We start from the raw sequence: 26,702 nt of genomic DNA, 5'->3' as shown, positions 1-26,702 counted from the left end.
AGAGATGGGACTTGATTCTAATGACAATTACTAACAAGAAAATTGTAAGTCTTATTTTATAAAAATTATGAACAATAAATAATTATGGCACTCAAAGAAAACGTTTCTACTCAAATAGTTCATTTACATCTACGTTTTTGTGTTATTAATTCGTTGATTGCGTGTGTAAGGTTGTCCAGCCTAAGCATGCCAATGCAACTGGCAATCTGTTTCTCGATTAACTTCTATATCATCAGAACATTCTTTGTTATGGGTTTGTGTAGAGTATTAGATGCAGTACGTGGCTTATTAGTTGTATATAGTTACTTTGCCAATGATTATTTTAATCAAATGTATTACATTTGATGAACAGTTCTCAATGGCTTGTCATTCATTTATATGATTTAAGTGTGTCTTGATTCTTGCCGCTAATTAATAGGTAGCTATATTTAACAGAACTTTTGATTTTGTTTTGTGACGTCACTTTGTTAAGGATGCTATAGCACGTTCCGTTTGAAAACATGCAGATCCGCTACTGTGTTATAAACTCCTTCCTGCATGTTGACGCTATTCATGAATAGATTTATAACACCCAATAACAGACGAATTTGTGTACGCATTAATTAATTAATGAGCTTGCACAGATACTGAAATTTGTCACTCCAACATTAAGTATATAAGTATATTCTCAAATACGAATAGGTTCGAAGTGACTACTGCCCAAGACATTGCAAATAGTCGATATAACAACGTGCTGTTAGTGTCTATCTAGAGTCACTTGTACAGCTAAGAATGCACACAAACACCTAATAGACATACACAAATGTCAACTACACTAAAACAAGCAGTTACGATATACGTGAGTTTTCATTCTTATACAACAAAAATTTTACTGTTGAAAATGAATCAGACTCAATTCTTCTTTCGTGAGTTTACTCAATTTTCTGTCTTTGATTGTCTAATCTATTTCCTGTCGCCATATAGTTTCCGCTCGCTCGTTACAACGTCAGAAAGGAGGTATTGGCCTTTGGACTGTTTGTCTAGTACTCCAATAACAACTTGGTGAAACACTCGACTAGAAAAGAGTCTGTTGTCTTCAAGCATTGAAGACCACCATTTACTGTACTCTCTAACTTGATTTTCCGCACGCCCAAGAAGATGCGCGAGTGTCTCGCTTTGACAAACTTGTACCCCTTTGCGTGAGTATTTTAGATGTTCATCCGAATGAAGATCGCTTTTTCCTGCAAAATAGCTGTACACATTCTCTAACCGACGGCAAACCTTTAATTCTAGAATGGTGTAAGAAACTCCGCCACCTCGCTCGGTTGTCGCAATCACAAGGTCTGGCCGCCCCCAATGAACAAAGTTTCTCCACTTTAACATTCATTCTCCAAACCCTTTCAACCAAATCAGAAGATCATCTTGCGGAACGATCAATGGATTTGCGGTGTTACCCAACAGGAACTCGTGTCTTGTCAATGAAAAGCGACAACGTAATAGTTTGACTAAATACATCTGGAAGTGCTTCTCGTTGCCTCCTAGAATTGTTAGCATCTTGTCCTTTTTCGAGTTTGGCAATGCATCGCTAAGAGAGGTCTCGACTTGCTCACAAATTTCTTGGAAAGAGTGATTGAGAAAGCTGGTCAGGCATCCAGGCATGTCTGTCAAGGACAGTTTTGACTTGCACAGGCTTTTTCCGTACTCCCAATAAAGTTCCGACAAGATCGAGAGCTTCGTGATTACATTTCCGCCATTGCCATCGCTTCTGCCGCCACCAGAGGCATCAGCAGCTCGGGGAGGTAATATGGCAACGTTTGAGGATCCAGAACGGACAGTTGCAGCAGCAGTTTGGGGAGGTACTGTGGCAACGTTTGAGTAACCAGAACGGACAGACTGTTTTGACTTCAAAGTGCGAGCTCCGTAGTGAGAACTGCTGGACATGCTTCTTGCTTGGCCTTTGCTCACCGCTGGCACTCTAATCGTGTGTATATTTTGGCTACCGATGGTCTGAATATTTTTATCACGACTATCAGTTTGTGCAACCAAGCCTTGTCTATAAGTCGGTGCAAGCAGCACGCCTCCATAGCAAAGAGAAAATGCGTTTTCACTGATCGTGTGTCGAAGAGGAGCGGCGGGTACCCAGTTGCAAGAAGTTCCACTCTGTGCACAACGTTGATTTTTTCGTTTCATGACGGTCACTTCTTGCTCAAATGATTTATAAATAGCCCTAAATTGATCAGCTATTTTTTGCTGAATTTCAGCTCGAGTAGTAAGACTCATATTTTCTTTGATAAACTGCAGTAAACAGTGTGAAGAGCTCCAGGAGTCACTACTGGAAAGCCAACTGGAAACATAAGTTTTCATGGTACTAAGAGGAACTCCATAATAACACACTTGCATGAGACTGCTTGCTATGTCAGAGAGAACTTTTGTGTCTTTTTCGCGGAGAATCTTTTCACTTCGAACTCCATGTCTGAATATGGTACGTATACATGAGAATACGAGGACGATAGTTCATTTTGAAGTCTCCGTACGGCTGTTGATACTTCGAAGATATTTCGGCTGCTGGCCAAACCTCAATTTGGCTCTTTATTTGGCGTAGCATCTCCGACACAGCTGCCTTTCGTTTGCTCCTTTCTTCTCCTTGAATAGTTTGTACTATAGAGTCGGGCACAGGTACATCTCCGTTACCATTTCTCTTCAGATTTTCCGATGTGCTATGTAGTACTAAAGCAAAAAACTGCAGTTTCACCAGTTCTTTCAGTCTGGCAAAAAGTGGAAAGAAACGAGCAATCTCATCGTAGTGAGTGGTGAAGTCGGCAGCGAACTGCGCTTCTGGAGAATCGCAATCGTCGTTTTCTGTAGCATCGTGGAGCTTTCCGTCAATATCCGGTATTAGAAGATGAGTACGAACCACCATTTTCGGATTTTCCAAGCGATAATCAATGCATGATCCTGTCGAGTCACGGGTCTCAGCGTACACCAATTCATCGACTTGAATCCAGAAACGATGAGCTTTCGGTAGAAATGACCCGCGTTGAAGCATCGGTCTCAAAATGTGTCGTAGGTGGGCAGGAAGGTCTTGCAATAGTCGCTCGTCAGTCGCACGCTGTTTGAAGGGTGAATTGGCAGATACCTCCACACCGACACTAAACGACTTGAGCAAGTAGTCTGTTTCAAACATCGTGTGGAGAAAGTCAGTACTTTTTAGTTCTTCTGGTTCATATCTAAATTCTTGAAAAGGATGGAAACGCTCATTCCTACTAGGAGGATCCAAAGCTAAAGAAGCTCACTCCAGGCTTGAAACTAAGCACTTCGGAAACATCATCTGATCCGAAAAGTCCGTTTGTTTCGCCATCGGCCATCCCTACTAGAATACTAATCGAGCTAAGATTATCGATCTTCAACGAAAATCCTTTCAGCTCTGCATACGGCAAAGGGACACCGAGTGCATCATTTGGCACCAACCAGCCATCCTTGTCGCGCACAGACAATGGAGAAGACATAAGCCGTGATACATCTAGACATGTCCAGCCTTTTTCTCGAAGGGCCTCTTGCATGGCGCTAAAACGAAGGTTCTTCTGTGTGACAAATTCCGCAAAGATCGTTTTTGTAAATTTGATACTTTAGTTCTGCCTCTCTAATGGGTTTTGTTTTCTTGCTTTGCAGATTGAGGACATATTGGCTGTGCAATTTGCCAGAAATAATGTTGAGAATTACGGCCTCTGATACCATCACTACAGGGACATTCCAAAACGGATTCATCCTACAGACGTACATGAGACTGTGGAGAATACTAACAATGAATGTACCATCCTCCGGAGTAGCACGTCTGTTCATGATATGGACAGCAGTTACGGTGGCTTTTAGAGCCAAACGTAAGAAATACTGTTGCATTCCAGGATGGAGAACCGTTGTGGCTAGCAGATACGCTTGCTTCATACATCCTACAACGGCCTGCTCAGTAGCAAACATACACCGACACTCGTCAGTGCAACCGGAATCTTTACATGATTTTGATGATTTGATGCTGTCTTTTTTGGTATTTTCAGCAAGTCTTTTGCAGCCGCTTTAGTCTTCTGTTTGTCTACTTTCAATCGCAACTCTTTCAGAAACCAAAGACCCGCATTAACAAAACACAGGACAGCTTCTACTGGGTGGTTACTACTTGAAACTAAATCAATATAAGCAACAGCTGCATTTCTTTCCGACCACTTTCCCTCTGAAATATGTCGTCTCACTGATTCTTCGTACTTTCGAGTGGCTCTTGTATTCATGCCAGGAACTATCAATTCTGGCCAGTTTAGCGTACTCGGAGGGATTAGGTCGTCATCGGTCGGGAGTAAACCAAAAAGGTTATTGTCAATTGCACTAGGGAGCAAGTCTCGTGCAGAAATGTGTTTCAATCCACTAAATATGACGCTAAAGCGTTGATTCAGAGAGCCAAAAATCTCTGAGACCGTCAATTCGACGACTACGTTTATGGCAGCCTTTAGAAGACATTCTAAATTAATGCCATTCCAGACAGCTGTCTGCACGTCACAAAGTCCTGCAGTGACGTTCTGACGTTTTATTTTCCACAATCCTCTTACAAGTAACAATCCTAAGCGATCTTCTTTTAACGTCTTGTCCAGATAATCCATCTTGCTATTTAGAAAACTCTCAAACCCACTCATCACAATTTGATTTGGTTGTTGATGTGATTGAAGGTCGTTGCTGTTGCTTTCTGCAGTCAACATTGACAGTAGGCTCTCCCATTCTCTCGTTTCCCACAGCTGCGCGATTCGCTTGCTTGTTTCTGAATACATTCTTTTCTCTCCTTCTTCAGACAGCTTGCGTATTGTGGAATCTAGCTCTAGTTTTTTCTGGGATATTTTAAGTGGTTCTAGTGTATGATCGTCCACATTTACAAGCACGCTTTCAGCTGTTACGTATGCTTCTTTAGCTGCTAACAACATATCATACTGACAATACATGAATTTCAAATGCGGACGTCTAGCAAACGATTTCTCCAAAGCTGATGCCAGAAGCATTAAGGCTTTTACATAATCTTTAGAAGAAACCTTTTTGTTCACTAACAGAGGAACTATTAGCCTTAATCCCATCTCTGGCCAATTGTTTTGAATCAGGTGCTTAGTGAGCGAGAGGAGCACTGATGTCCAATCGTTGGAGCTACAGACAGCCATTGCCACACATCCGCAAGCAGCAGTAAACGATGTTTTGTCTTCCTGTAGTAGATATCTGATAAACTGCTGCATCCGGTTTTTTTGCTTCTGTTTCATCTAGTGTCAACGAACATTCAGTACACACAGACACTGCTAAACTAGACTGGCTGACTAAAATATGGCGCCGCTGTTTTGAGCAATCCGAACAGAGTGGTCTTCTGCACACCGAACATCTCTTCTGACGTGTCAACACCCTTCTGAAAAGCTTGGGTCGACGCTGGCAGTCACAACAAACCCTACTGCTACTCCTAATAGCCGATGCATCACTTATTGGATCATCCACAAGGACTCGAGGTATAAACTCTTTGTTGAGCGTTGTTATCAGGTCTGTTCGAGATAACGATTTTACGTTGCTGTTTTGCACCGGCGTTGTAAACAGACAAAACAGAGATCGTAACGTATCAGTACGTAAGGCAGATACGTCAAATATTGGTACGGTACTGACACCGCTCGTCTCGGAAAAGAGTGGCTTCAACCTACCGCAACCCTCCCTACAACAGTCTATAGCGGTCACTAGCCAGTCTAAAGACGCTTTGCTTTGGCCAACTCGGGCATGCGATCTTGCGTCTGTTAACGCTATAAGACGATCACTAGTGGTAGAGAAACTCTCTGACCTTGTAATTACGTTCCCAGTGATTGCTTGGAGAAGGTCGTCAAGTTTACTCAGCTGGCAGCGCTTATTGGCGGCAGCAACACTTGGTTGGGTTGTGTGGTATTGCTATAACTCGTTGACTGGCCCTTTCAGAAAGTCTTTCAGTTCACTATCCAGCGTTTCGACGACGCTGTTTACGCTAGACAGTTCGGATGAGGTGGTCCACTTCATGAAAAGCTTCAAGAAAGATTCCGACAACCGAGAGCCTGAAGGAAGTGGCCTAGACAAAAAAGCAAGATAAGTAAGACTCTGTCCATAGCCTACAAAATCTTTAGACGAGTGTAGAGAAGCATTTACTCTGCGGTATTCGATTTCATCGTGTCGCTTTCATCCATTTGTTCATCATAATCTTCACGTTTAATTGTGTCAGTTAAAGTCTCGTAGGCCTTGTTTAACTTCTTCATCAGTTCTTCTGCATGAGAGACGCCTATGTTCTTGTCAGGGTGCGCACGACGAGCCTTCCATCGGTACGCTTTTCTGATCTCTTCCTCTGTGGCGCTAATGCCCACCCCAAGCAGTTGGTAGTGGGATTTCAGTGACTCTGCTCCAGAAAATAATTCAAACGAATCCATTAGATTGGTGCAGTTCTTGTGCTGGCTAGCAAAATCACATGACTCTTGGCACCTCCTACGGAAGTTTAGTAAGGTAGCGGTACAATATATGGCTGTTTACGCATTGAATCGCCTGAGCGTTATCATCTAGCCCTTATTTCCACCAACTACTTTACATTATATATATATATATATATATATATATATCTAGATATATATATATATATATATATATATATATATATGATTATTTTCTAGCTCACTAAAGGCAAATGATTGCTAATTAAACTTCTATTGCACCAACGTCAATTCGTAAGGCAACTAGTCCAACCATGGGCAGGGTTTTATTTCTATTCTATTTCAAGTCTATTTTGATGATTTCTGGTGATCATGCACATAAAATAAAATAAATATAGTTATGCTTTAGTAACAAATGCAAGACTTGAAATTAATTTGGGTTTTCTTGATCGAACTTCATCAGGCCTCTAGATCTTTTGTTGCTCCAAAAGATGCAACCACTAGAATCATGCAGAGTAGGCTCTCTTGCTAAATACACTGCCATTTAGAATGGTGCAGAAAACTGGCAAGTCAAACAACTATAGTGGCAGACCAGTCGATATATATTCTGTTCACTTTTCTGTACTTTACCTTACTAGCTTTCTCTATCACTCGCCGAAAAGCGTGAAAATTAAGTTAATTGCAAATAAGCCCCAACAAAAATTTATTATAATGGCCTACTTGCAATAGCTAATTAAACTAATAATTATACACAGACAAACCTGTTGTACCTATTAGTGTCCAGTCTTCCAGACCAACAAGGGAAACAGTATTGAGATAATTATTGAAATAGAAAGTACAGACGTATTGATTTAACGTTTGGTTTGTGAAAAGGTCAATGAAGCAACTGGTTTCATCACGTTTTCAAAGTACACACGTACAGGCGCACACTTACGAAGACACTGCTGGTATTTCGACCAAGCGTTAACTACGGATATAAATGAACTGCCACTGGGTATTGAATGTGCAATAACGATACACAATGATAACCCCATAGCATAGAGTTCTTGCACATCAACCGCGTGCCCGTGTGGATATAATTTGTCACCACATTGTTCATTCAGGAAATTACTAGGGACGTGTCCCCCTGCAGCCTAACCTAAAAAATTTTAGTTTAAGTGCACTAATAACTAATTAAGGGCGACCGTTCACATTGACATCATATCTAATTTGTCCCAAGTGCAAGCGCGCTGTGATGGAGGTATATACGTACCATCTAGTCATATAGAAATAGCTATCTCTGAAAATCCTAGAGACCAACTGAATCAACACGTTGCTGAATGTTATTAATTTAGTCAAAAACATTTACACCCGCGCAGAGCAGAGTACAAAAAGGCACATTGTAGAACCACTATAAAATCAAATATTCTGTGTCATGTCAACTAGAAAACAATATGACTGCAATGATGGCACGTCTTTTCCATACATAGTTCACTGCTTGCCGTCTTTCCCTGTTAGAATCACATGTCTGTTCTTGTCCACGCCCTGGCTTCCATGCTCCAACCCCAGTTCATTAGCCAGCTCATGAACTTTAAGTCTTTCATACTTTCCAAGTGCTTTGGGTAAGTGTACACTTTGTCCATGTTGTCCTCCTGCAAATTCCTCCATCAATCCTGAAAATGCTGAAATACCACCATGAGAGAATATAACTGTCGTCTGTCTAGTTGATGGAAAGAACAGGGACATCAAGAAGAGGGAAGCTGCATTTCTGCTAAAGTTAATCAGCTCATCCCAAAATGAAGCAAAAACTTGATTGACGGTGTGAAGTGATTTAGCTGTATCTTCAACAGCAAAAGATAATTTGGTTGGCTTAACGTACGAAGGTTGTACTACTGTACCACTGCTTAGAAGTAACCTGATGTAAGATCCCAGACGAGCCTCAATAAAGATACCAAGATGCCACATGTGCACAAAATCAAGAGAGCTAAATGTTAACTCAACCTCACAACGACGAGTCACAGGTTCACGAGCTGTTGCAAGCTGATACAAAAGCTCTGTTGTTATGACAGGTTGCATGAGCTTCTGAGTTGTCATGAAAAAGTGACTCAACGGAGAAATGTAGTGAGATGGCACAAATTCACAAAAAAGCTTACTCCACTGGGCGGTAGTGTACAATGCACAAAACTCAACAAATTTAATGAGAAGTTCATCCAATGTAAAAGTGCTCAACTCCTGTGCAGCCTGTAAGAAATGCTGGAGGAGCTTAATAAGATGGAAAGTCCTAATGCAATGAAACGCATTTCCCTTGAGGCAATTTGCTTTGAGAATAATGCACACAATTTCAATCAACCACAAACAATCTGAAACCACTCTTCCGCTCTTACTGATAGCAGTCAGTATCTCCTGAAGAAACAGAGGTCCAGTCAATGCTGTGTGACTGGCTTTATCATATTTGGCAACTGCAGCTGTGATGTCATTGAGAAATGGTTTTGGACCAGAACAAAGACAATCGAGAAACAATAGAGGAACCAGACAAAATACGACATCCAACTCAACAGGAGATGTTGCAGCAAAGAAACACTTAGCCTTCAGTCTGGGACATCTGGAGCTTTGAGAAATGTATGTGAATGTTACTCCATAGTCCTTCAAAGCCTTTTCCAGTTGAACAACACAATCTCTGTGGCTAAGCGAATTAGGAGCAAGTAAACACACATCAACATCTGCAAATCTACCCAACTGACTAGATCCAAACGGCAGGGACAGTTTTTGTGGATCATCTGTACTGACCTTGATAACATTCTGCCACACTTCACTCACAAAGCAGATTGCAGATTCACTTGCTGCTAAGAAAGAGGGATGCGGAAGAGAACCAGACTGTTGCAGAAATTGATCAACTTCAGTTTTCCTCTGACTTGCACTCATCCGCTTGCTGTCTATGATGGTAAAGTTGATTGCTGGCAATTGCTGACTGACTGCCTGGAATGCTTTTAGGTTGTCATCTGAGTCATCCCAGAGTTTGATGGAGCGTACAGTAGGAAACTCACTGAGAAACCCTTTGACAATATCAGCCTTAAATTCAGCTGCTGTCTGATTGCTGTTGTCTGGTTTCATGATAAGACGATCTGGGTACATATTATATCTTTCAAGCCAAGTCTTTACCGCTGTATGAAGACTTGTTAGACGTGCCGTTAGAACAAAGGAAAGAGACCCTGCACGACCACAGTGACAATGAAAATCGGCCATGGCTGGACCTGCCTTGACAGTGAATGGATCACACAATGACTCTGGTCTCCCTAGAAACTTCTTATGTGGCCACTCTTGGCCAGTCAATCGTTTGTACTCTCGATGACCTTGAGCTGGGTCTGGTGATTCAACCAAAGTGCCGTCGAAGTCAAAACCAAGCAACTGGCAAGTTGGGATATCAATACGTTGCGGCCACATCTTGTTATTTAACCACTGTTGATGGACAACAGTAGACACTTCCATCTTGTCAGTCACACATCGAGTAATTTCTTCATTGCCTTTCCCCACTTCCGCTCCTACAATGCCAGTGAGAACCAAGTCACTTTCACCTGATCTAGAGGTTTAGTTCTTTTCAGTAACATTTCATTGGAATAATTTGCCTTAACACCAGATGTGTGAGACACTGTAATATGTGGGAGAGCATTGGCACTTGCTGTTGACTCACTCCGAGACTCCACAACTACAGCTTGAATGTAAGAGTCACTAGCCACCCCTACCACCTGCAGATAGACCGTGTTTCCAATCATATCGATATTGACTTGATCAGGTTCTGGATTGAATTGCATTGTCATATGATCACAAACAACAACTTCATGCACTGGAGCATCTCCCGTGATTCTTTTGTAAGAAAAACTCCTGTGTAAACAACAAATTCCGAGTTCCCGAGGCTATCTGTGGGAACACATTCTTGGTCTAGAATATCCTCTAGCATTTCTCGATCATTCACCTGATCTTGTGTGATCTCAACTGCTATTGAATCTCTCTCCCATTCTTTCAGCATCTTGGCACAAGATTCTATTGGAACTTTGTGGACACTGCGACTAGCATAATTGCCTAAAGCCATCTGGTTAGAACAAGGCAGTTCCAATATTTTAACTCGGTAACCAACAATACTAGCCAACTGTTTACATGCTGAATAAATCCACCCATGTTGATTAATATTGTCAACAATGACTAGGGGTGTTTCTGACTCCATCAGTTTGATGCATTTCAAAAAGCACTGTGTATGAGCTGTTGTAAGTTTGGTTTTGTCATAATGGTAGCCTTGCTTGATCTCAATATAATCATCAGCATTACAGATGCAATCAAGACCATCAGCTATTGCTCGTGCAGCTGTAGATTTGCCGCTTCCAGGAAGGCCTCTCAAAATTACAAGAGTGGGTTGGCCAGTAAGTGATAAAAGTGTCGTAGCAAGATGCTCAAACAGTTCTCTCTGATTTGCACAATGCTTGTCAGTAGCATCATTTATAGAATCAGCCATCTCTTGTGACAAGATGTTGTTGACAATTGCCTTATTACATGCTCTCTGTATAAGACGTGGTATGATAGAACTTAACACAATGATAGAGTTCTCCACAGTATGCAATCGTTGGTAGAAACCATCCTCTCTTGGTCCTGTTATTGAACACAGATGCAGCCGTTCAATATGTTGATGACCAAACACCTTGTCAGCAAACGGTAGGTACAGACTTCTCTCGATTGACATCATGTCATACTGACGACACATTGGACGACTTAGCTTAATTAGTGTAACATGAGCGCTGAACTCTGAGTAATTGCCAGGAGTAGGTATACCATTGTCTGTCAACTTTTGTAGCAACAGAGCAGCAAACGCAGACAGAGTAGACTGTTGGCGTGGCTTAGTGTAAAGAACACAATCACGAAAGTGACTTACACTTTCAAAATACAGCTCACTATTATCATTGAACATTGAAATAAATGACAATTGAAGGTTAGTGAGAAGCTGTTTAACTGACTGTAGATCTTTATCGGTGTTGATTCTAACCATGGCAAGTGTTACATGAAGAGCAGAGATAGCCAAACAGCTATCTCTAAATCTTGGGTCAGAATAGCACAATGCCTCTTGCACATCTTGTGCAGTTGCATGAATTTGAGGACTCGTAATTGGAATGCATATGAAATGTGTTGGATCAATTTCATCATCATCATCATCATCGTCATCATCTGACTCTGAATGATGAGCATCTCGTCTACTTTGAGAAGAAACGTTTTCATTACAGTGTGGCTCCTTATTCCTTGATTACATCTGCAACTGTCTTTCCAGATCCACAAGATCCAAACACTTCATCAGTCTGAGTTGCCTTGTCCCAGACAATCTGATCTTTATACTTGAAGTTTGAATACGATGTTTCGAAATGGCAAGAGTTGAGTAATCAACAGAAGCGATATCTTCCCAGCTGAATGCACTAAATGGCTTTTCAACAATGGCAACAAACCGATCAAGATAGCCAACAGTAAAAAGCTCAGTTGGCAAATCAGGATCCCAGATAATACGCGAAATGACATCCGTAGCTTGCTTCATTGGTTTCTTTTTCTCCGTAGACAAATCTTCATTCTGACTTTTCTCTTTTGATTGCTTAATTTTCCTTCCAGTATGTATGTCAGCATCCGTTTTTTTGTTGTTGTCCTTGTTGTTTCTTGTCTTTTCTACCATGAGCTGGTCGACCTCGTTTTGTCGCTTCTTGTTTCAGTGATCTGCACATCTCTTGAAACAATTGTACAATGTGAAACAGCATTGCTTCACCGATTTCTTTCTGCGTTCTCTACTCTAACTGGTCAAACAGCAGCAGTTTTGCCATGTCACCTGACAGTTTCATCTTTGGAGCTACGTGAAGATAGCCAACTATAGTAAATAATAAAAATCAATAATTGAGCACAATATATCAACCTCTAGTCAGTACCAGGAAATGAGATATGCAGAGTAATATTGACAAGCTCGCCCTTGATGGAGCATTCTGGAAATTGGCCTCCATGTACAAGGCTAAACTCTTCTGGAAACATCGACTCCAGCATCTCTAGTTCTGACCTCAAACCGTCGTCAACGACAGACTCCATCATCAGCAAGTGATTCGAGTAATATGTCACTAACGCACTGTGGAGACGTCCTTTTATACCAATCTTACACAAATTGCAGAAGGTAGGTAATAATCCTCGCGCATGCGTAGACGACAAGTGCAGACTGTAACATCCAAACACGTGGAGCGCGCGAGGAGGAGGACTGGGTACGAGCAACAACAAAAAAGAATTATGTTAGAAGAGAGCGGTCCATGTGAGAGGTTTTTGTTTGCGGCCAGTATAGCTATCTACGTTTATCATAACTACAGTTCTACCCAGACTAATTTAGTAAGAAACTTTTAGTCCATCTAGTGCTAGTGAAAGCGACTGGTGTACGCGCCCATGCGACACCTACGTACAGTGTACCAGTCATTGAATAAATCAGAAGGCTAGCTAGGCGTGCACACTGTAGTAACTCTACTCAAGTGTTATTAGACAACCGCCAACTCAGAGCTAAACCGCGCACGCGCAACCGGACCCACGTCCTCGCATGTCAACCTACTACACCCCTTCCCCCTAAAGTCTTTTACCCCTACTTGTATGATAGTGCTAGTTTACAAGTCTAGTCTGTCCGGCGCCTTCCTTGCTCGAGCAGATCTTCTGACCCCGGTTGATGCCGGCTCCATGTTGCTGGTTGCTTCATGGCCAACCGTTTCCCCCTGACCACCGTGGTCACCGTTTGTTTCCGAGATGCTCCCTCCTGGTTCACTTGTTACCTCGATTGAAGGCAGTTCTTCCGTCATGTTAGACTCCGGTGGTGATGCAGTGGGGTCTGTATGTGTGCCGTTGGGTAGTGGGTCATCTTCCAGTTGACGCGACCGAATGTGATCTTGGTGTCTTCGTAACATTCTACCATCAGGCAACATGACTCGGAATGATAGTGGACCCGTTCTTTCTTTCACTGTTGCCATAACCCATGGCGTGCCCTGTCCAAAATTTTTCACGTACACCAACTGTCCAACCTCAAACGTTCGGTCTCGACTGCGCTTATCATGGTCGTTTCTTTGTTGCTCCTGCTTCTTGTACGTATAGGCCGCCAAGTCGGGACGTAGTAGATCCAATCTACTCCGCGGCATCCGCCCTAACAGTAAGAGAGCCGGTGGTTCACCAGTGGTAGCGTGTGGTGTGATTCGGTACCGCAGCAGGAATCTGTCAATTTTACTCTCCAATGATCCATACTCCGAATTCATTCTCTTCATAGCCCCTTTGAAGGTTGCTACTGCTCGTTCTGCCAACCCGTTAGACGATGGGTGATATGGCGCAGAATAGATGTGCTTAATGCCATTTCCTTCCATAAATTGCCGAAATTCAGCACTGGTAAAGGCAGCCCCATTATCAGATACTACTATCTCTGGAATGCCATGTGTTGCAAATAACCGCTGCAGCTTCTTGATCGTTACGCGCGCCGTCGTAGATGTCATAGTGTCCACCTCCAGCCACTTGGAATAGGCGTCAACTACGATAAGGAACGACTGGCCAAGAAACGGCCCAGCAAAATCAATGTGTAAGCGAGACCATGCTCTGTCTGCTTGTGCCCACGGATGCAAAGGTGCCAACGCCGGCAATTTGCGATGTACCTGACAAGTGTGGCATCCTTTCACTACTCTCTCCAGCTCCTTGTCTATGCCCGGCCACCATACGAAACTTCGAGCAAGCCCCTTCATCCTTGTTTCTCCTGGGTGTGATACATGAAGCTCTTCTAACACTGATGATCGTGTTTGAGGTGGTACTACCACGCGTCCTCCCCAAAACACACAGCCACCTGAAACGCTTAGCTCGTAGCGTCGGTTAAAGTACGGCCGGATATCAGCTCGTTCCACAACACTTGGCCATCCAGTCAGTGTATACTGACGCACTTGGGATAACACTGGGTCTCTCTCCGTCCCCCGTCGTATCTGGACTGCGGTGATTGGTTTGGTTGACGATGAACTCAGTGTCTGCAATGCCAGCACAGCCTCCACAGGCTCTTCCTCTTCGTCGGGCACCCCACTGCTTGGCAGTCGGCTTAACCCATCTGCATTGCTATTTAACGATCCGGGTCGATACGTCATTGTATACTGATAACTGGACAGCATCAGTGACCAACGTTGCACTCGTCCGGAGCACATTGCTGGTACGCCTCTGTTCTCCCCCAATAAGGTGAGCAGTGGTTTATGGTCGGTAAAAATGGTAAACTGGTGTCCAAACACGTACTGTCGAAACCGTTTAACCCCAAACACCACTGACAATGCTTCCCTGTCGATCTGTGCATATCCTTGTTCCGCCTTGGTCAAAGAACGGGACGCGTAGGCAATCGGTCTTTCCCCACCATCCGGGTACTGATGTGACAACACGGCTCCTATCCCTACCGGTGAAGCATCACAGGCAAGCGACAAAGGTATCCTCGGATCGTAATGAACTAGTAGCTTATCTGACTGTAATGCTGCCTTTGAACATCTGAATGCCGTCTTTTCTTCTTCACCCCATCTCCAGTTCATTCCTTGCCGAAGGAGCTTGTACAAGGGCGCCAAGGTCTTTGCTAGGCCTGGTAGGAATCGGCCGTAGTAGTTAATTAGCCCTAAATAGGCTCGTAGTTGGCCCACGTCGGTGGGTTCTGGCGCTGCTCGAACAGCCTGGACTTTCTCATCCGTTGGGTAAATTCCCTTGCTGTCAATCCGATGTCCTAAATACTGTATCTCCCTTTTCAAGAAGGAACACTTCTGTCTTTCCAACCGAATTCTTGCTCCTGCCAATCGGCTCAACACAGCTTCTAAGTTCCTTAGATGTTCCTCCTGTGATCGACCCGTGATGAGAATATCATCTAGGTAGACCACTGTTCCTGGAATTCCCTGCAACAGACAATCCATTATCCTCTGGAAGATCGCTGGTGCAGCTGCTACTCCAAACGGCAGCCTGTTATACTGGAACAATCCCAAGTGGGTGTTAATGACCAGGTATTGCTTGGACTGTTCTTCCAGTTTCACTTGTTGATATGCATGACTAAGATCGAGCTTTGTAAATGTCTGTCCCCCAGCCAACGAAGCAAAAATGTCTTCCACTCTTGGTAATGGGTACTTCTCAGTCTCTGCCACCTGGTTAACCGTGAGTCGATAATCACCACAGATCCTAATGGAGCCGTCAGCTTTCAATATGGGGACAATGGGAGCCGCCCAGTTGGCAAATCGAACCGGTTCAATTATGCCCTCAGCTTCTAGTCGCTTTAGCTCATGTTCTACCTTCGCCCGGTAGGCATATGGTACTGGTCTCGGCTTGAAAAATCGCGCTGCACTGCCCTCTTTCACTTTGACAGCAGCCATCGTTCCTTTCAACTCACCAATCCCTTCTTCAAACACACCATCAAACCTCTTCAGCAACTCTGTGCAGGACGTCTCTGTACCAATGGACTTGATGTGTCCCTTCTGTAACATTTCATGCCATGGTAATACGAGTGACTTCATCCAGTTCCTTCCCAGTAGATTGGGTCCATCATTACGCACCACTATTAGTGGTAGCGTTGCAATCTGATTTTGAGTCCGCACTCGGACATCCAGCTCTCCCAACACTGTCAATGGTTCCCCAGAGTAAGTATGCAACCTCACTTGTGGTCGTCGTAAACCAGGCAACTCTTGCCTCTTCCACAGTTTCTTGTAAGTGCTCTCACTTACAATTGACACTGATGCTCCAGTATCAACTTCCATCTGTACTGCTTTCTTGTTGATATGAACCGTCACTGCTAGTGGTTCATTCTGACACTCCTTACCCACAACGTATACTGTATACATTCCTTCAACTCCATCATCGCTTTGCCCTTCTTCCACTGCTTGTTGGGCTTTGGGTGTAAGAGGTGTGGTTTCAACTCGATGTGTTTTCGTCACAGGAGATTGGGCAGCTATTTCATTCCTTGCCTGGCCTGGCTGTCGCTGGCCTCGACATGCTCGAGCGAGGTGTCCAACCTTCTTGCACTTATGGCACTGCATCCTCTGAGCATAACAACTGTTTGGTGGGTGGAATCCAAGGCACCGGAAACACTTCATCTTAGGTAGACTGGGCTTGGTTTCCTGCATTTTGTGTACCTCTCCTTCTAGGCTGTCACCAGTCGGTCTCTGAATCTCCTCTGCATTCAGTGCAGCTGTCTCCATCGCTCTGGCTAAACTCAGTGCTTTGTCAAACGTGAGTTCCTTTTCTTGCAGCAGTCTCCGTTGGATCCTCCCATCACTCACTCCGCACACCAACCTGTCCCTTAGCATGTCAGCTAGTGTGTCTCCAAAGTCACAATCCGTGGAAAAACGGCGCAGTTCAGCCATAAACTGCACTACTGATTCCCCTGGCTTCTGTGATCTACTGTTGAAGCGGAAGCGTTGAACAACAGTGGACGGCTTCGGGTTCACGTGATCTTTGACCTTTGCTACGATGTCGTCATACTCCGCGTCTTCCGGCTTGCCAGGCGCCAACAGGTTGCGAATCAGCTTATACGTTTGCACTCCACATACGCTCAACAATACCGCCTTCTTGCGCTCTGTGTCAGTGATCCCGTTGGCTACGCAGAAGAACTTCACGCGCTCCACGTAATGCATCCACTCCTCTTGATTTCCCTCAAAGGGACCGACGGCACCCACTACAGTGGACATACCTCACGATTGGTTCGCTGACCTCGTCGCCAATGTAGTAACTCTACTCAAGTGTTATTAGACAACCGCCAACTCAGAGCTAAACCGCGCACGCGCAACCGGACCCACGTCCTCGCATGTCAACCTACTACACACACTAACTTTAGTCACATGATTTAATATACGGGTTACTAGCCTGTACTCTCAGTTTAGATGAGCCGCCGAGTAATCAGTTCTTATCTGAAGTCTGACGTCTTTTCACGACAATGAGCATAAGTACGTGGCTCTTAGATGCATGTGTCTGGTGTGAACACAGGTGTAGGCTTACTGGCCGATTACACGTGCGGCATGCAGCGACTCGACCTCCTCACGATGTTACCGACTTCTAAGTCTTGTGCTGTAGGTGCTCGCTCGCCTGCAACCTTCATTTCTATGCTTTAACGTAACTGTAAGAGAGCTTGACGAAACGCCTTTGATTGTGCAGGTGGCCAAACCCTGTAACACGCAGCTGCCGTTCACACGTACGAATTGTAAGCCGGCTAATTGACGCAATGAATCGACGTTACCTAGCCAGTCGGGTGTGCGTGTTTCAATAGCTACAGCACTCAAGGCAAGCCTGTCGACCGCGGACGATTGGGTCTGGCGATACGGCAGTCCTTTCACTAAGGAAGTGAGACGTGATAATTTTGGTGCTTCAAAGTCGCCGAAATACTGGGCTTTTTCCGTTGCAGTTCAAGCTGATTATGTACGCTACGAAGCAACAATATATAACGCAGGTTCCTATTCTTCCACAATTTCAGCTGTCTGTAAGATTGCTTATTTCGTTGGGTAGTATACTGTGGAGTCACAGTGTGGCGTTGGAATTGCTTCTATAGGTTCAGGGTGATCAATATGCTAGCTTTTATGACGCGAACAGGAAAAGCTGGTCTGTCAAGTTTGAAACACAGGAAGCCTCGGATGAGTTTGCTAGGCAGGTAAGTCTGACCATTAACTTAATTAACTAGCTACTATAGCAATTAGTGTTTATTAATTAAATTAACAGTGTACACATCCAGAGTTTAAAGAAATTCTAGAATTTGGAGAAGTAAGCTATTTTGCTCAAATACTGTAAATCAATAAATTTTGTAAGCTAGTTTCGTAAATTGCAAATAATTTACTATCTTAAATCGCCTACTAACTTTTGTAGCCTGAATATCCATGTGGATGCACATACAACGCTGTCTGAATGATCGTCTTCATTGTTTGGGTTGAGCAGAAACGGCCTTCTCAGCTCAGGGTAGTGTCCAGTTGACAAATGGCTTTTTGGAAGCTAAGAAATCTGAGAACGAAGTAGATACGTTGGCAGTCACCTACCCGGATGTAAATGGAGCCTTGTCATCTACACACACATGTTCAAGATCTGTGACTGATTGAGGGAAGTTTATGAACATTTAGTTCTTATGAAATAGAGGTTGCGGCAGTTTACAAACATTTGTAGTTACAAATTTTTTTTTATTTAAGTATGCTGCATTTTCTGGAGACAACACCACTCTTAAAAAGAACGCCGTAGGTTTGTGGCTGTGGACTCGATAAAGTCCACCATTGAATGAACGCCACATGATTCATATGTGGGTAGCCATGTAGTTCATTGTACGTACCAAGCATGCACTTGACGTGTGTTAGAAAGGCATGGTTAAGGCGATGATGAAACAGATTTAGAGGAAGCAGTCCTAAGAAGCCACTGTGTTGTACGAAGGCATCTCTACTGAAGCTCCAAGTCAGTAGGGCACTTTGACAGAAGACTCTGACAAACTAGAAGCGAAAGAAGTAGTCATAGACGACGAGTAGTTTGACCTAGCTATAGGTAATTACAGGTGGCCAGTGGTTGATCAAAGTTCAGGTTTCTAGCCAGATTTTCAGCAAAGCGTTTTCGTACCGCAGGGCTTCCTAAAGGGGTGTTGTCTTTTGTAAGGGTGTGATTTTGACGTGCTTATGGTTTGTCGAATAGGTAGCCCTGGAGAGATTTTTGTGACTTCTTCTGCTTATTAATAATCAACCTAGTCAGAATAAGTTGGCTGTTTTAAGATGATCTTTGGGGAAAGAGAATTAGCTGTTTGCATATCAATATTTTGTAGGGGACAAGTATGTTTATATAGAAATACCAAATCCCATTCAATTATGATGCTTTCCATTTAGTCATCATGCTTTGTAATAAGATCTGTTAGAGCACACAACACAGAAACAAAGAGCACAGTAAATAGCACACCTGCTGAGGTCGTACGTAAGTAGCACTCCTATAAACGGTCAATGTGAAAATGAGTAGTTCAAACTTGTGTTTCCTTGTAGTAGTGAACACAGCCACTAATTCCAACCGGATGCTTGTTCACATGGGGTGGCGGTCAATCCACGCTTGGTCAATCCCAAAGCGTGGCAGGCATCTCATTCTGAGAAGTAAAGGGTGGCAGGGGGCCCCACCCCTTAGTATGCCTGGCTAGAACCCTGGAAGTTGCCATAGACTATGAGTAATTTGGTCAAATTTCTAAAGTGTATCGAAATATGCTACTGGTGTTTACAAAAATAACAGTGAAAGAACGCCACAGGGTTTCATCTCTTGAAACGAATGAACGCTGTGGCTGAATGAGTGTGTGTGTGAGTGTGTGTGAGTGTGTGTGTGTGTGTGTGTGTGTGTGTGTGTGTGTGTGTGAGTGTGTGTGAGTGTGTGTGTGTGTCTGTGTGTGTGTGTGTGTGTGTGTGGTGTTGTGTGTGTGTGTGTGTGTGTGTGTGTGTGTGTGTGTGTGTGTGTGTGTGTGTGTGTGTGTGTGTACAAAAAGATTGATGTAGGTCGCAATTTATCACAATTGACAGCCCTCTAAGTGGCGACTGTTTTGGTCGCCAAATGCGACCAAATCTGCAACTTGGCGAGCAGATCATAGAAGTAAGTCGCCAATCGCGACCAACCGTCACATGAGCCAGTGGCGCCGTCCGTTTTTTTTGCTCAATGGGCGTTGGCGACACGAGGGAATACGATCTTACATGTGTATAGCCAACCCGAACGTTTCCGCATCCTGCTCGTGCACTAATAGCAGTGGTATATCCGAGCCACATCCGGGTCACTGGTGGCAACGGCACGTGTAGTGTACAATAATGAAGCGCGTACGAGGGATAGAAGACTTCTTCAACAGCAGTTCAAGATCAAAGCAGCCGCGTGATGAAACAGAGGAGCACCAAGACAGACCACAATCTCCTAGCGGTACGTCCCCCGTCCGAGTCATGATCAACAGCGAGCCATTGGAGCGTGCTAGCGATACATGCAGTGAAAGTGTGCCTGAATCCAGCAGACAGACGAAAAGAAACTTTCAGCCGAGGTGGCTGAACGAGTTCTCTTGGTTGCGTTATGAGAACGGCGCTATGACGTGCTCTTACTGCAGTGCCTTTCCTGCCAAAGCAGGAAGCACAGAATTTGCGAAGGGCTGCGTGACAACCTTTAAACGAGAAACAGTAACTGCCCATGGTAAAAGCAAGAGGCATATTAGTTGCAGAGACTCTGCCCTTGGGATGAAAAGAGGAGCAACGATACAGGTAGGGTTTGAAACTCAAGAAGCCGTCAGTGACGGTAGGGAGATGGTAGATCTGCTGGGAAAGATCAACACAGCGTACGCAATAGCTAAGGAGGAACTGCCATTTACAAAGTTTCGTCCTCTGTTGGACTTGCAACGGAAGAACGGTTTGGAATTGAGCCAAAGGTATGCGTGGGAGTGGCTGGCGAGTAAAATTTCTAATTGGCGACCAAAAGTTTAGGCCTGGTCGCCAATGGCCAGCAGCGGAAAATGCAAGCTTAGAGGCCTGATTGATGACATTTATCAAGCAATACTTTCTGTCGAATTTATCACACGAGTTGGCATTTGTGATGCAGGTTGACAGCATTTGTTGTAATATTGTATGCTCTGGCTTCTGACTTTGTAACTATCGATTCACAACAAGTGACACTCTCAACAGAATGGATAGCAGAGCAACAGTTCCCGAGTGGCATCTTTCTCACTGTTGAAGAACACGTCGACACATACAGAAAAGTAAGTCAGCACGATGGAATTACGAAAACACGATTATATTTAGATGCAGACGCAGCAACGGTCTTGCTGTGCTTTTTGTGATTCAGTTGTTAAGAGTTATTAAGTAGTTTTTTCTTAGGGAGATCTTGATGGAGAAACTGCCAACACAGCGTTTGTGCTCATCTCACTTATTGAAGCCAAAAATGCAGCCAATATCAATGTATGTTTATCAGTTTGACAATAGTCTTTGTCAAAAAACATAGATAGCATAATAAAGTTTTATGATCGTGGCGATATGTAGGCAGCATCAACAGTCGCTGCCGCTATCACGAAAGCTCAAAGCTACCTACAAGAAAAGTTGACATTGACGAGTAGACATTATACTATCTGTATTATGGCATATGCCCTTGCACTTTCTAAAAGCTCAATGACATCTCAAGCTATCACCAAGTTGAAGTCTATTGCGACTATAGATGGTAAGAGAATGACTGTGTTTGGCAGTATTTTTACCTTTTTACTGAAGTTTATATTTGCGTGTTTAATTTTATGAAGATGGAGTAATGTATTGGAAGGAGACCGATGACTCAAGTAGGAAGAGTAGCAACGACGATTTCTTTTATTATCCTTACCACGCATCGTCAGCTGAAATTGAGATGACTGGCTATGGTCTTTTGGCCATCATGCAGACCGGTGACATTTCTGGTGGGCTGCCAGCTGCTAAATGGTTGAGTAAACAGAGGAATTTGCTTGGAGGAAGGTCCTCAACTCAGGTAAAGTTTCCATTGTCATTTTGTGTGTAAAGTGTATGTTGATGTGTTGTACGTTATAGGACACGTGTGTTGCTCTTCAAGCTCTTGCTAATTTTGCTCCAGCTGTGCACCATGGATCTGGATATCTCAACATTCATCTTACTTCGGATCTTGATTTGAATTTCTCACATTTATTTATTGTTGACTCTGACAATGCACTAGTTCTTCAACATGCAGAAGTTGTCTTTTGTGTTGATAAAATATTTGAAGTCAATCATTTGTTGTTGCATGCTCTAGGTTCCTGATGGTGGCAATCTTAACTTGAATGTGAATGGGTCTGGAACTGCTCTTCTGCAGGTACTAATGAGTTAAGCACGTGTTATGTTGTGTGTGTGTGTGTGTGTGTGTGTGTGTGTGTGTGTGTGTGTGTGTGTGTGTGTGTGTGTGTGTGTGTGTGTGTGTGTGTGTGTGTGTGTGTGTGTGTGTGTGTGTGTGTGTGTGTGTGTGTGTGTGTGTGTGTGTGTGTGTGTGTGTGTGTGTGTGTGTGTGTGTGTGTGTGTGTGTGTGTGTGTGTGTGTGTGTGTGTGTGTGTGTGTGTGTGTGTGTGTGTGTGTGTGTGTGTGTGTGTGTGTGTGTGTGTGTGTGTGTGTGTGTGTGTGTGTGTGTGTGTGTGTGTGTGTGTGTGTGTGTGTGTGTGTGTGTGTGTGTGTGTGTGTGTGTGTGTGTGTGTGTGTGTGTGTGTGTGTGTGTGTGTGTGTGTGTGTGTGTGTGTGTGTGTGTGTGTGTGTGTGTGTGTGTGTGTGTGTGTGTGTGTGTGTGTGTGTGTGTGTGTGTGTGTGTGTGTGTGTGTGTGTGTGTGTGTGTGTGTGTGTGTGTGTGTGTGTGTGTGTGTGTGTGTGTGTGTGTGTGTGTGTGTGTGTGTGTGTGTGTGTGTGTGTGTGTGTGTGTGTGTGTGTGTGTGTGTGTGTGTGTGTGTGTGTGTGTGTGTGTGTGTGTGTGTGTGTGTGTGTGTGTGTGTGTGTGTGTGTGTGTGTGTGTGTGTGTGTGTGTGTGTGTGTGTGTGTGTGTGTGTGTGTGTGTGTGTGTGTGTGTGTGTGTGTGTGTGTGTGTGTGTGTGTGTGTGTGTGTGTGTGTGTGTGTGTGTGTGTGTGTGTGTGTGTGTGTGTGTGTGTGTGTGTGTGTGTGTGTGTGTGTGTGTGTGTGTGTGTGTGTGTGTGTGTGTGTGTGTGTGTGTGTGTGTGTGTGTGTGTGTGTGTGTGTGTGTGTGTGTGTGTGTGTGTGTGTGTGTGTGTGTGTGTGTGTGTGTGTGTGTGTGTGTGTGTGTGTGTGTGTGTGTGTGTGTGTGTGTGTGTGTGTGTGTGTGTGTGTGTGTGTGTGTGTGTGTGTGTGTGTGTGTGTGTGTGTGTGTGTGTGTGTGTGTGTGTGTGTGTGTGTGTGTGTGTGTGTGTGTGTGTGTGTGTGTGTGTGTGTGTGTGTGTGTGTGTGTGTGTGTGTGTGTGTGTGTGTGTGTGTGTGTGTGTGTGTGTGTGTGTGTGTGTGTGTGTGTGTGTGTGTGTGTGTGTGTGTGTGTGTGTGTGTGTGTGTGTGTGTGTGTGTGTGTGTGTGTGTGTGTGTGTGTGTGTGTGTGTGTGTGTGTGTGTGTGTGTGTGTGTGTGTGTGTGTGTGTGTGTGTGTGTGTGTGTGTGTGTGTGTGTGTGTGTGTGTGTGTGTGTGTGTGTGTGTGTGTGTGTGTGTGTGTGTGTGTGTGTGTGTGTGTGTGTGTGTGTGTGTGTGTGTGTGTGTGTGTGTGTGTGTGTGTGTGTGTGTGTGTGTGTGTGTGTGTGTGTGTGTGTGTGTGTGTGTGTGTGTGTGTGTGTGTGTGTGTGTGTGTGTGTGTGTGTGTGTGTGTGTGTGTGTGTGTGTGTGTGTGTGTGTGTGTGTGTGTGTGTGTGTGTGTGTGTGTGTGTGTGTGTGTGTGTGTGTGTGTGTGTGTGTGTGTGTGTGTGTGTGTGTGTGTGTGTGTGTGTGTGTGTGTGTGTGTGTGTGTGTGTGTGTGTGTGTGTGTGTGTGTGTGTGTGTGTGTGTGTGTGTGTGTGTGTGTGTGTGTGTGTGTGTGTGTGTGTGTGTGTGTGTGTGTGTGTGTGTGTGTGTGTGTGTGTGTGTGTGTGTGTGTGTGTGTGTGTGTGTGTGTGTGTGTGTGTGTGTGTGTGTGTGTGTGTGTGTGTGTGTGTGTGTGTGTGTGTGTGTGTGTGTGTGTGTGTGTGTGTGTGTGTGTGTGTGTGTGTGTGTGTGTGTGTGTGTGTGTGTGTGTGTGTGTGTGTGTGTGTGTGTGTGTGTGTGTGTGTGTGTGTGTGTGTGTGTGTGTGTGTGTGTGTGTGTGTGTGTGTGTGTGTGTGTGTGTGTGTGTGTGTGTGTGTGTGTGTGTGTGTGTGTGTGTGTGTGTGTGTGTGTGTGTGTGTGTGTGTGTGTGTGTGTGTGTGTGTGTGTGTGTGTGTGTGTGTGTGTGTGTGTGTGTGTGTGTGTGTGTGTGTGTGTGTGTGTGTGTGTGTGTGTGTGTGTGTGTGTGTGTGTGTGTGTGTGTGTGTGTGTGTGTGTGTGTGTGTGTGTGTGTGTGTGTGTGTGTGTGTGTGTGTGTGTGTGTGTGTGTGTGTGTGTGTGTAATACTTTGTTTTGCATCACTAAAATATATACGAATATATGATGAAGAAATTGAAGGAAAGAGAGGGAGTTGATTTATGAAGGTTGCAGTAGCATGGTCGTGTCATATGAAACCATGCAGGCATGGCAGCACGAGAGGATCTGGTAGATAAAGCATTTGATTTGAATCTGTCAATGAAATATATTCTTATGTCTAAACAGCATAGACAGCCTTATGGGATGAATTGTGTAATTTATTTGCTAAAATCAAATCGAATCGTGTGTGCATACTTGTCTCACATGGCTAGCTCCTCCTTTTTTGACGTTTGCATGACATCATAGAGGCAAGGAGTTGGCTACACAAACTGCTATATAGTATGTGCATGCATGGATATGGTGGATGTAAAAACAATGTTTATGTAAACATGAGCAATTGGTGTGTAGCATGTTGTTATCAATTAGCATTATTTGAACTTTCAGGCAACTGTGGCATACAACGTTCCTGCACATGGTAGCTCAGAACCGTCTTACCAACTGGTAGTTGATGTGTTGGAGAAGAATACTAGTGGCAGTATTGATATAACACTCTGTTCAACGTAATTACTTATGCATTTCGCATTTCATGATATATATTTTTGCTCTTGGTGTGTGTTTAGATATAAAAAGAATAAGGACTCTGGCATGGTTGTTGTGTCGTCTGTCCTCCCGTCTGGATTTGGACTTGATCATGATGCAATGAAGACAGTATGTCTAATTCAATTAATTCATTATATTCATGTTGATGTAAAGTTATAACTGTAATGTAGTTATAATGACTGGGACAACTGAAGCCTTATGCTGTCTTGCTTTGTAAGCTTATAAACTTGAATTAATAGCACAACAAAATGACATGCGTATACAATTTTGGTCCAAGACAGAGGACTCATCTTCCATTGCAATTTTGCAACTGACTGACACATCTGCATAAGTAGTTTTAATAGAATGTTTGTTTATATTCACAGCCTAGCTCTGTTCAACAGTTTGTGCGAGTATTATTATTAATGTCTAAAAATTCTAAGTTTATATTTTAGTTTAAGATCTATGCAGATTTTACTATTTGATGTTTAGTACTTGAAATCCAATTTGGATGTGAAGAGGTATGATGTCAGCGGAGATTAGGTGGACATTTATCTCAACCAGGTTAATCATTGACCAAATAGGGATAATTGTGCCATCAAGATTGACAGTTGTGTACATTTTTCAGCTTGTGTATAACAGCAAGAAATGTGTAGTACTGACAGCCAATCGTCAGTATGATGTTGGGAATGTGAAACCAGCCCCTGCTGTTGTCTACAGTTACTATGAACCAGGTTTGTCCTATGTTCACAAGTCTCTAATATTTTACTATGTAAATGCTATTGTTAGATCTCGAGAAAGAGTCGGTGCTGTATGCACCATCGACAGTGGCTGGCGTGACTTTATGTGAGCTATGTATGTGTAACAAGAATTGTGCTGGATGTGATAATTACCAGAAAACTATTGGCTGCTTGACACAGAAACCATCTTCGAGCTCTCCATCCGTTTCCAGTATTTTGTTGATGACTGTTCTAATGACTTTTGTTGGTATGATGGTGATGAATTCATTGCTGAATGATTCTGTTAATTGACTGGATGTAACAGGTGGTTAAGTGAGTGAACTACATATGTTGAACTTCATTATTTTTACTCAAGGCTGGACTGTATGGATGGGGTAATTTTTTATCTGGTTTATCTCAATGCTTATCAAACAACTCTACTCACTACTCAATTCCAAGTCTGACTTTATGTGGAATAGACAGTATGTCAGACTACTTAGAGATGGGACTTGATTCTAATAACAATTTCCTAACAAGAAAATTGTAAGTCTTCTTTATAAAATTATGAACAATAGTTATGGCACTTAAACAAAATGTTTCTACTCAAATAGTTCATTTACATGTATGTTTTGCGTGTTATTAATTCGTCCATTGCGCGTGTAGGTTGTCAATCCTATGCATGCCAATGTAACTGGTGATCTGTTTCTTGATTAACTTCTTTATCATCAGAACATTCTTTGTTATGGGTTTGTGGTAAGCAGTAGGTGCAGTGGCTTATTAGTTGTATATACATGTAGTTATTTTGCCAATGATTGCTTTAATCAAATATATTACACTTGATAAACAGCTTTCAATGGCTTGTCATTCACTTATATGATTAACCAGC

The 26,702-nt window shown here is 43.5% G+C and overlaps 5 protein-coding genes across 8 annotated transcripts; 1 reads left to right on the top strand and 4 right to left on the bottom strand.

Annotated features, from left to right (window-relative positions):
• Positions 1 to 1,362: 1,362 nt before the first annotated feature.
• LOC134178493 (uncharacterized) lies at positions 1,363 to 6,432 on the bottom strand. Its single transcript, XM_062645368.1, is given in 7 exon segments — positions 1,363 to 2,430; positions 2,432 to 3,258; positions 3,335 to 3,552; positions 3,554 to 3,948; positions 3,990 to 5,261; positions 5,938 to 6,076; positions 6,154 to 6,432. Coding segments are annotated over 7 exon segments (4,194 nt in total). The 5' UTR covers positions 6,429 to 6,432.
• Positions 6,433 to 7,764: 1,332 nt separating this feature from the next.
• LOC134179136 (uncharacterized) lies at positions 7,765 to 8,569 on the bottom strand. Its single transcript, XM_062646031.1, has one exon. The coding sequence runs from the start codon at positions 8,496 to 8,498 to the stop codon at positions 7,896 to 7,898; it is 603 nt and encodes a 200-aa protein (XP_062502015.1). The 5' UTR covers positions 8,499 to 8,569; the 3' UTR covers positions 7,765 to 7,895.
• LOC134178492 (uncharacterized) lies at positions 8,510 to 12,102 on the bottom strand. Its single transcript, XM_062645367.1, is given in 6 exon segments — positions 8,510 to 8,561; positions 8,635 to 9,860; positions 9,977 to 10,220; positions 10,253 to 11,680; positions 11,682 to 11,784; positions 11,787 to 12,102. Coding segments are annotated over 6 exon segments (3,369 nt in total).
• An 810-nt stretch (positions 12,103 to 12,912) lies between these two features.
• On the bottom strand, positions 12,913 to 17,196 carry LOC134178808 (uncharacterized protein K02A2.6-like). The gene has a single exon (XM_062645708.1). It carries the CDS (start codon positions 17,108 to 17,110, stop codon positions 13,058 to 13,060), a length of 4,053 nt encoding a protein of 1,350 aa, XP_062501692.1. The 5' UTR covers positions 17,111 to 17,196; the 3' UTR covers positions 12,913 to 13,057.
• Positions 17,197 to 17,284: 88 nt separating this feature from the next.
• LOC134178616 (C3 and PZP-like alpha-2-macroglobulin domain-containing protein 8) lies at positions 17,285 to 26,655 on the top strand. Of its 4 annotated transcripts, XM_062645497.1 has the most exons (18): positions 17,285 to 17,365; positions 17,574 to 17,619; positions 17,686 to 17,759; positions 17,821 to 17,895; positions 17,965 to 18,063; positions 20,982 to 21,138; positions 21,257 to 21,337; positions 21,419 to 21,593; positions 21,670 to 21,887; positions 21,947 to 22,105; positions 22,164 to 22,223; positions 24,963 to 25,078; positions 25,139 to 25,226; positions 25,590 to 25,661; positions 25,726 to 25,831; positions 25,887 to 25,952; positions 26,018 to 26,084; positions 26,142 to 26,655. In XM_062645497.1, the coding sequence occupies exons 5-14, from the start codon at positions 17,981 to 17,983 to the stop codon at positions 25,638 to 25,640; spliced, it is 1,188 nt and encodes a 395-aa protein (XP_062501481.1). In that variant the 5' UTR covers positions 17,285 to 17,365; positions 17,574 to 17,619; positions 17,686 to 17,759; positions 17,821 to 17,895; positions 17,965 to 17,980; the 3' UTR covers positions 25,641 to 25,661; positions 25,726 to 25,831; positions 25,887 to 25,952; positions 26,018 to 26,084; positions 26,142 to 26,655. The 4 variants fall into 4 exon arrangements, with proteins under 4 accessions (XP_062501481.1, XP_062501480.1, XP_062501478.1 ...); XM_062645496.1 differs by having other exon boundaries at positions 26,018 to 26,655; XM_062645494.1 differs by having other exon boundaries at positions 25,887 to 26,084.
• Positions 26,656 to 26,702: the final 47 nt, after the last annotated feature.

The sequence above is a fragment of the Corticium candelabrum genome, chromosome 4 (assembly GCF_963422355.1).
Source record: "Corticium candelabrum chromosome 4, ooCorCand1.1, whole genome shotgun sequence".
Taxonomy (NCBI): Eukaryota; Metazoa; Porifera; class Homoscleromorpha; order Homosclerophorida; family Plakinidae; genus Corticium; species Corticium candelabrum.
The sequence above is the reverse complement of the archived record's forward strand: the minus strand, read 5'-3'. Positions and strand labels throughout refer to the sequence as shown.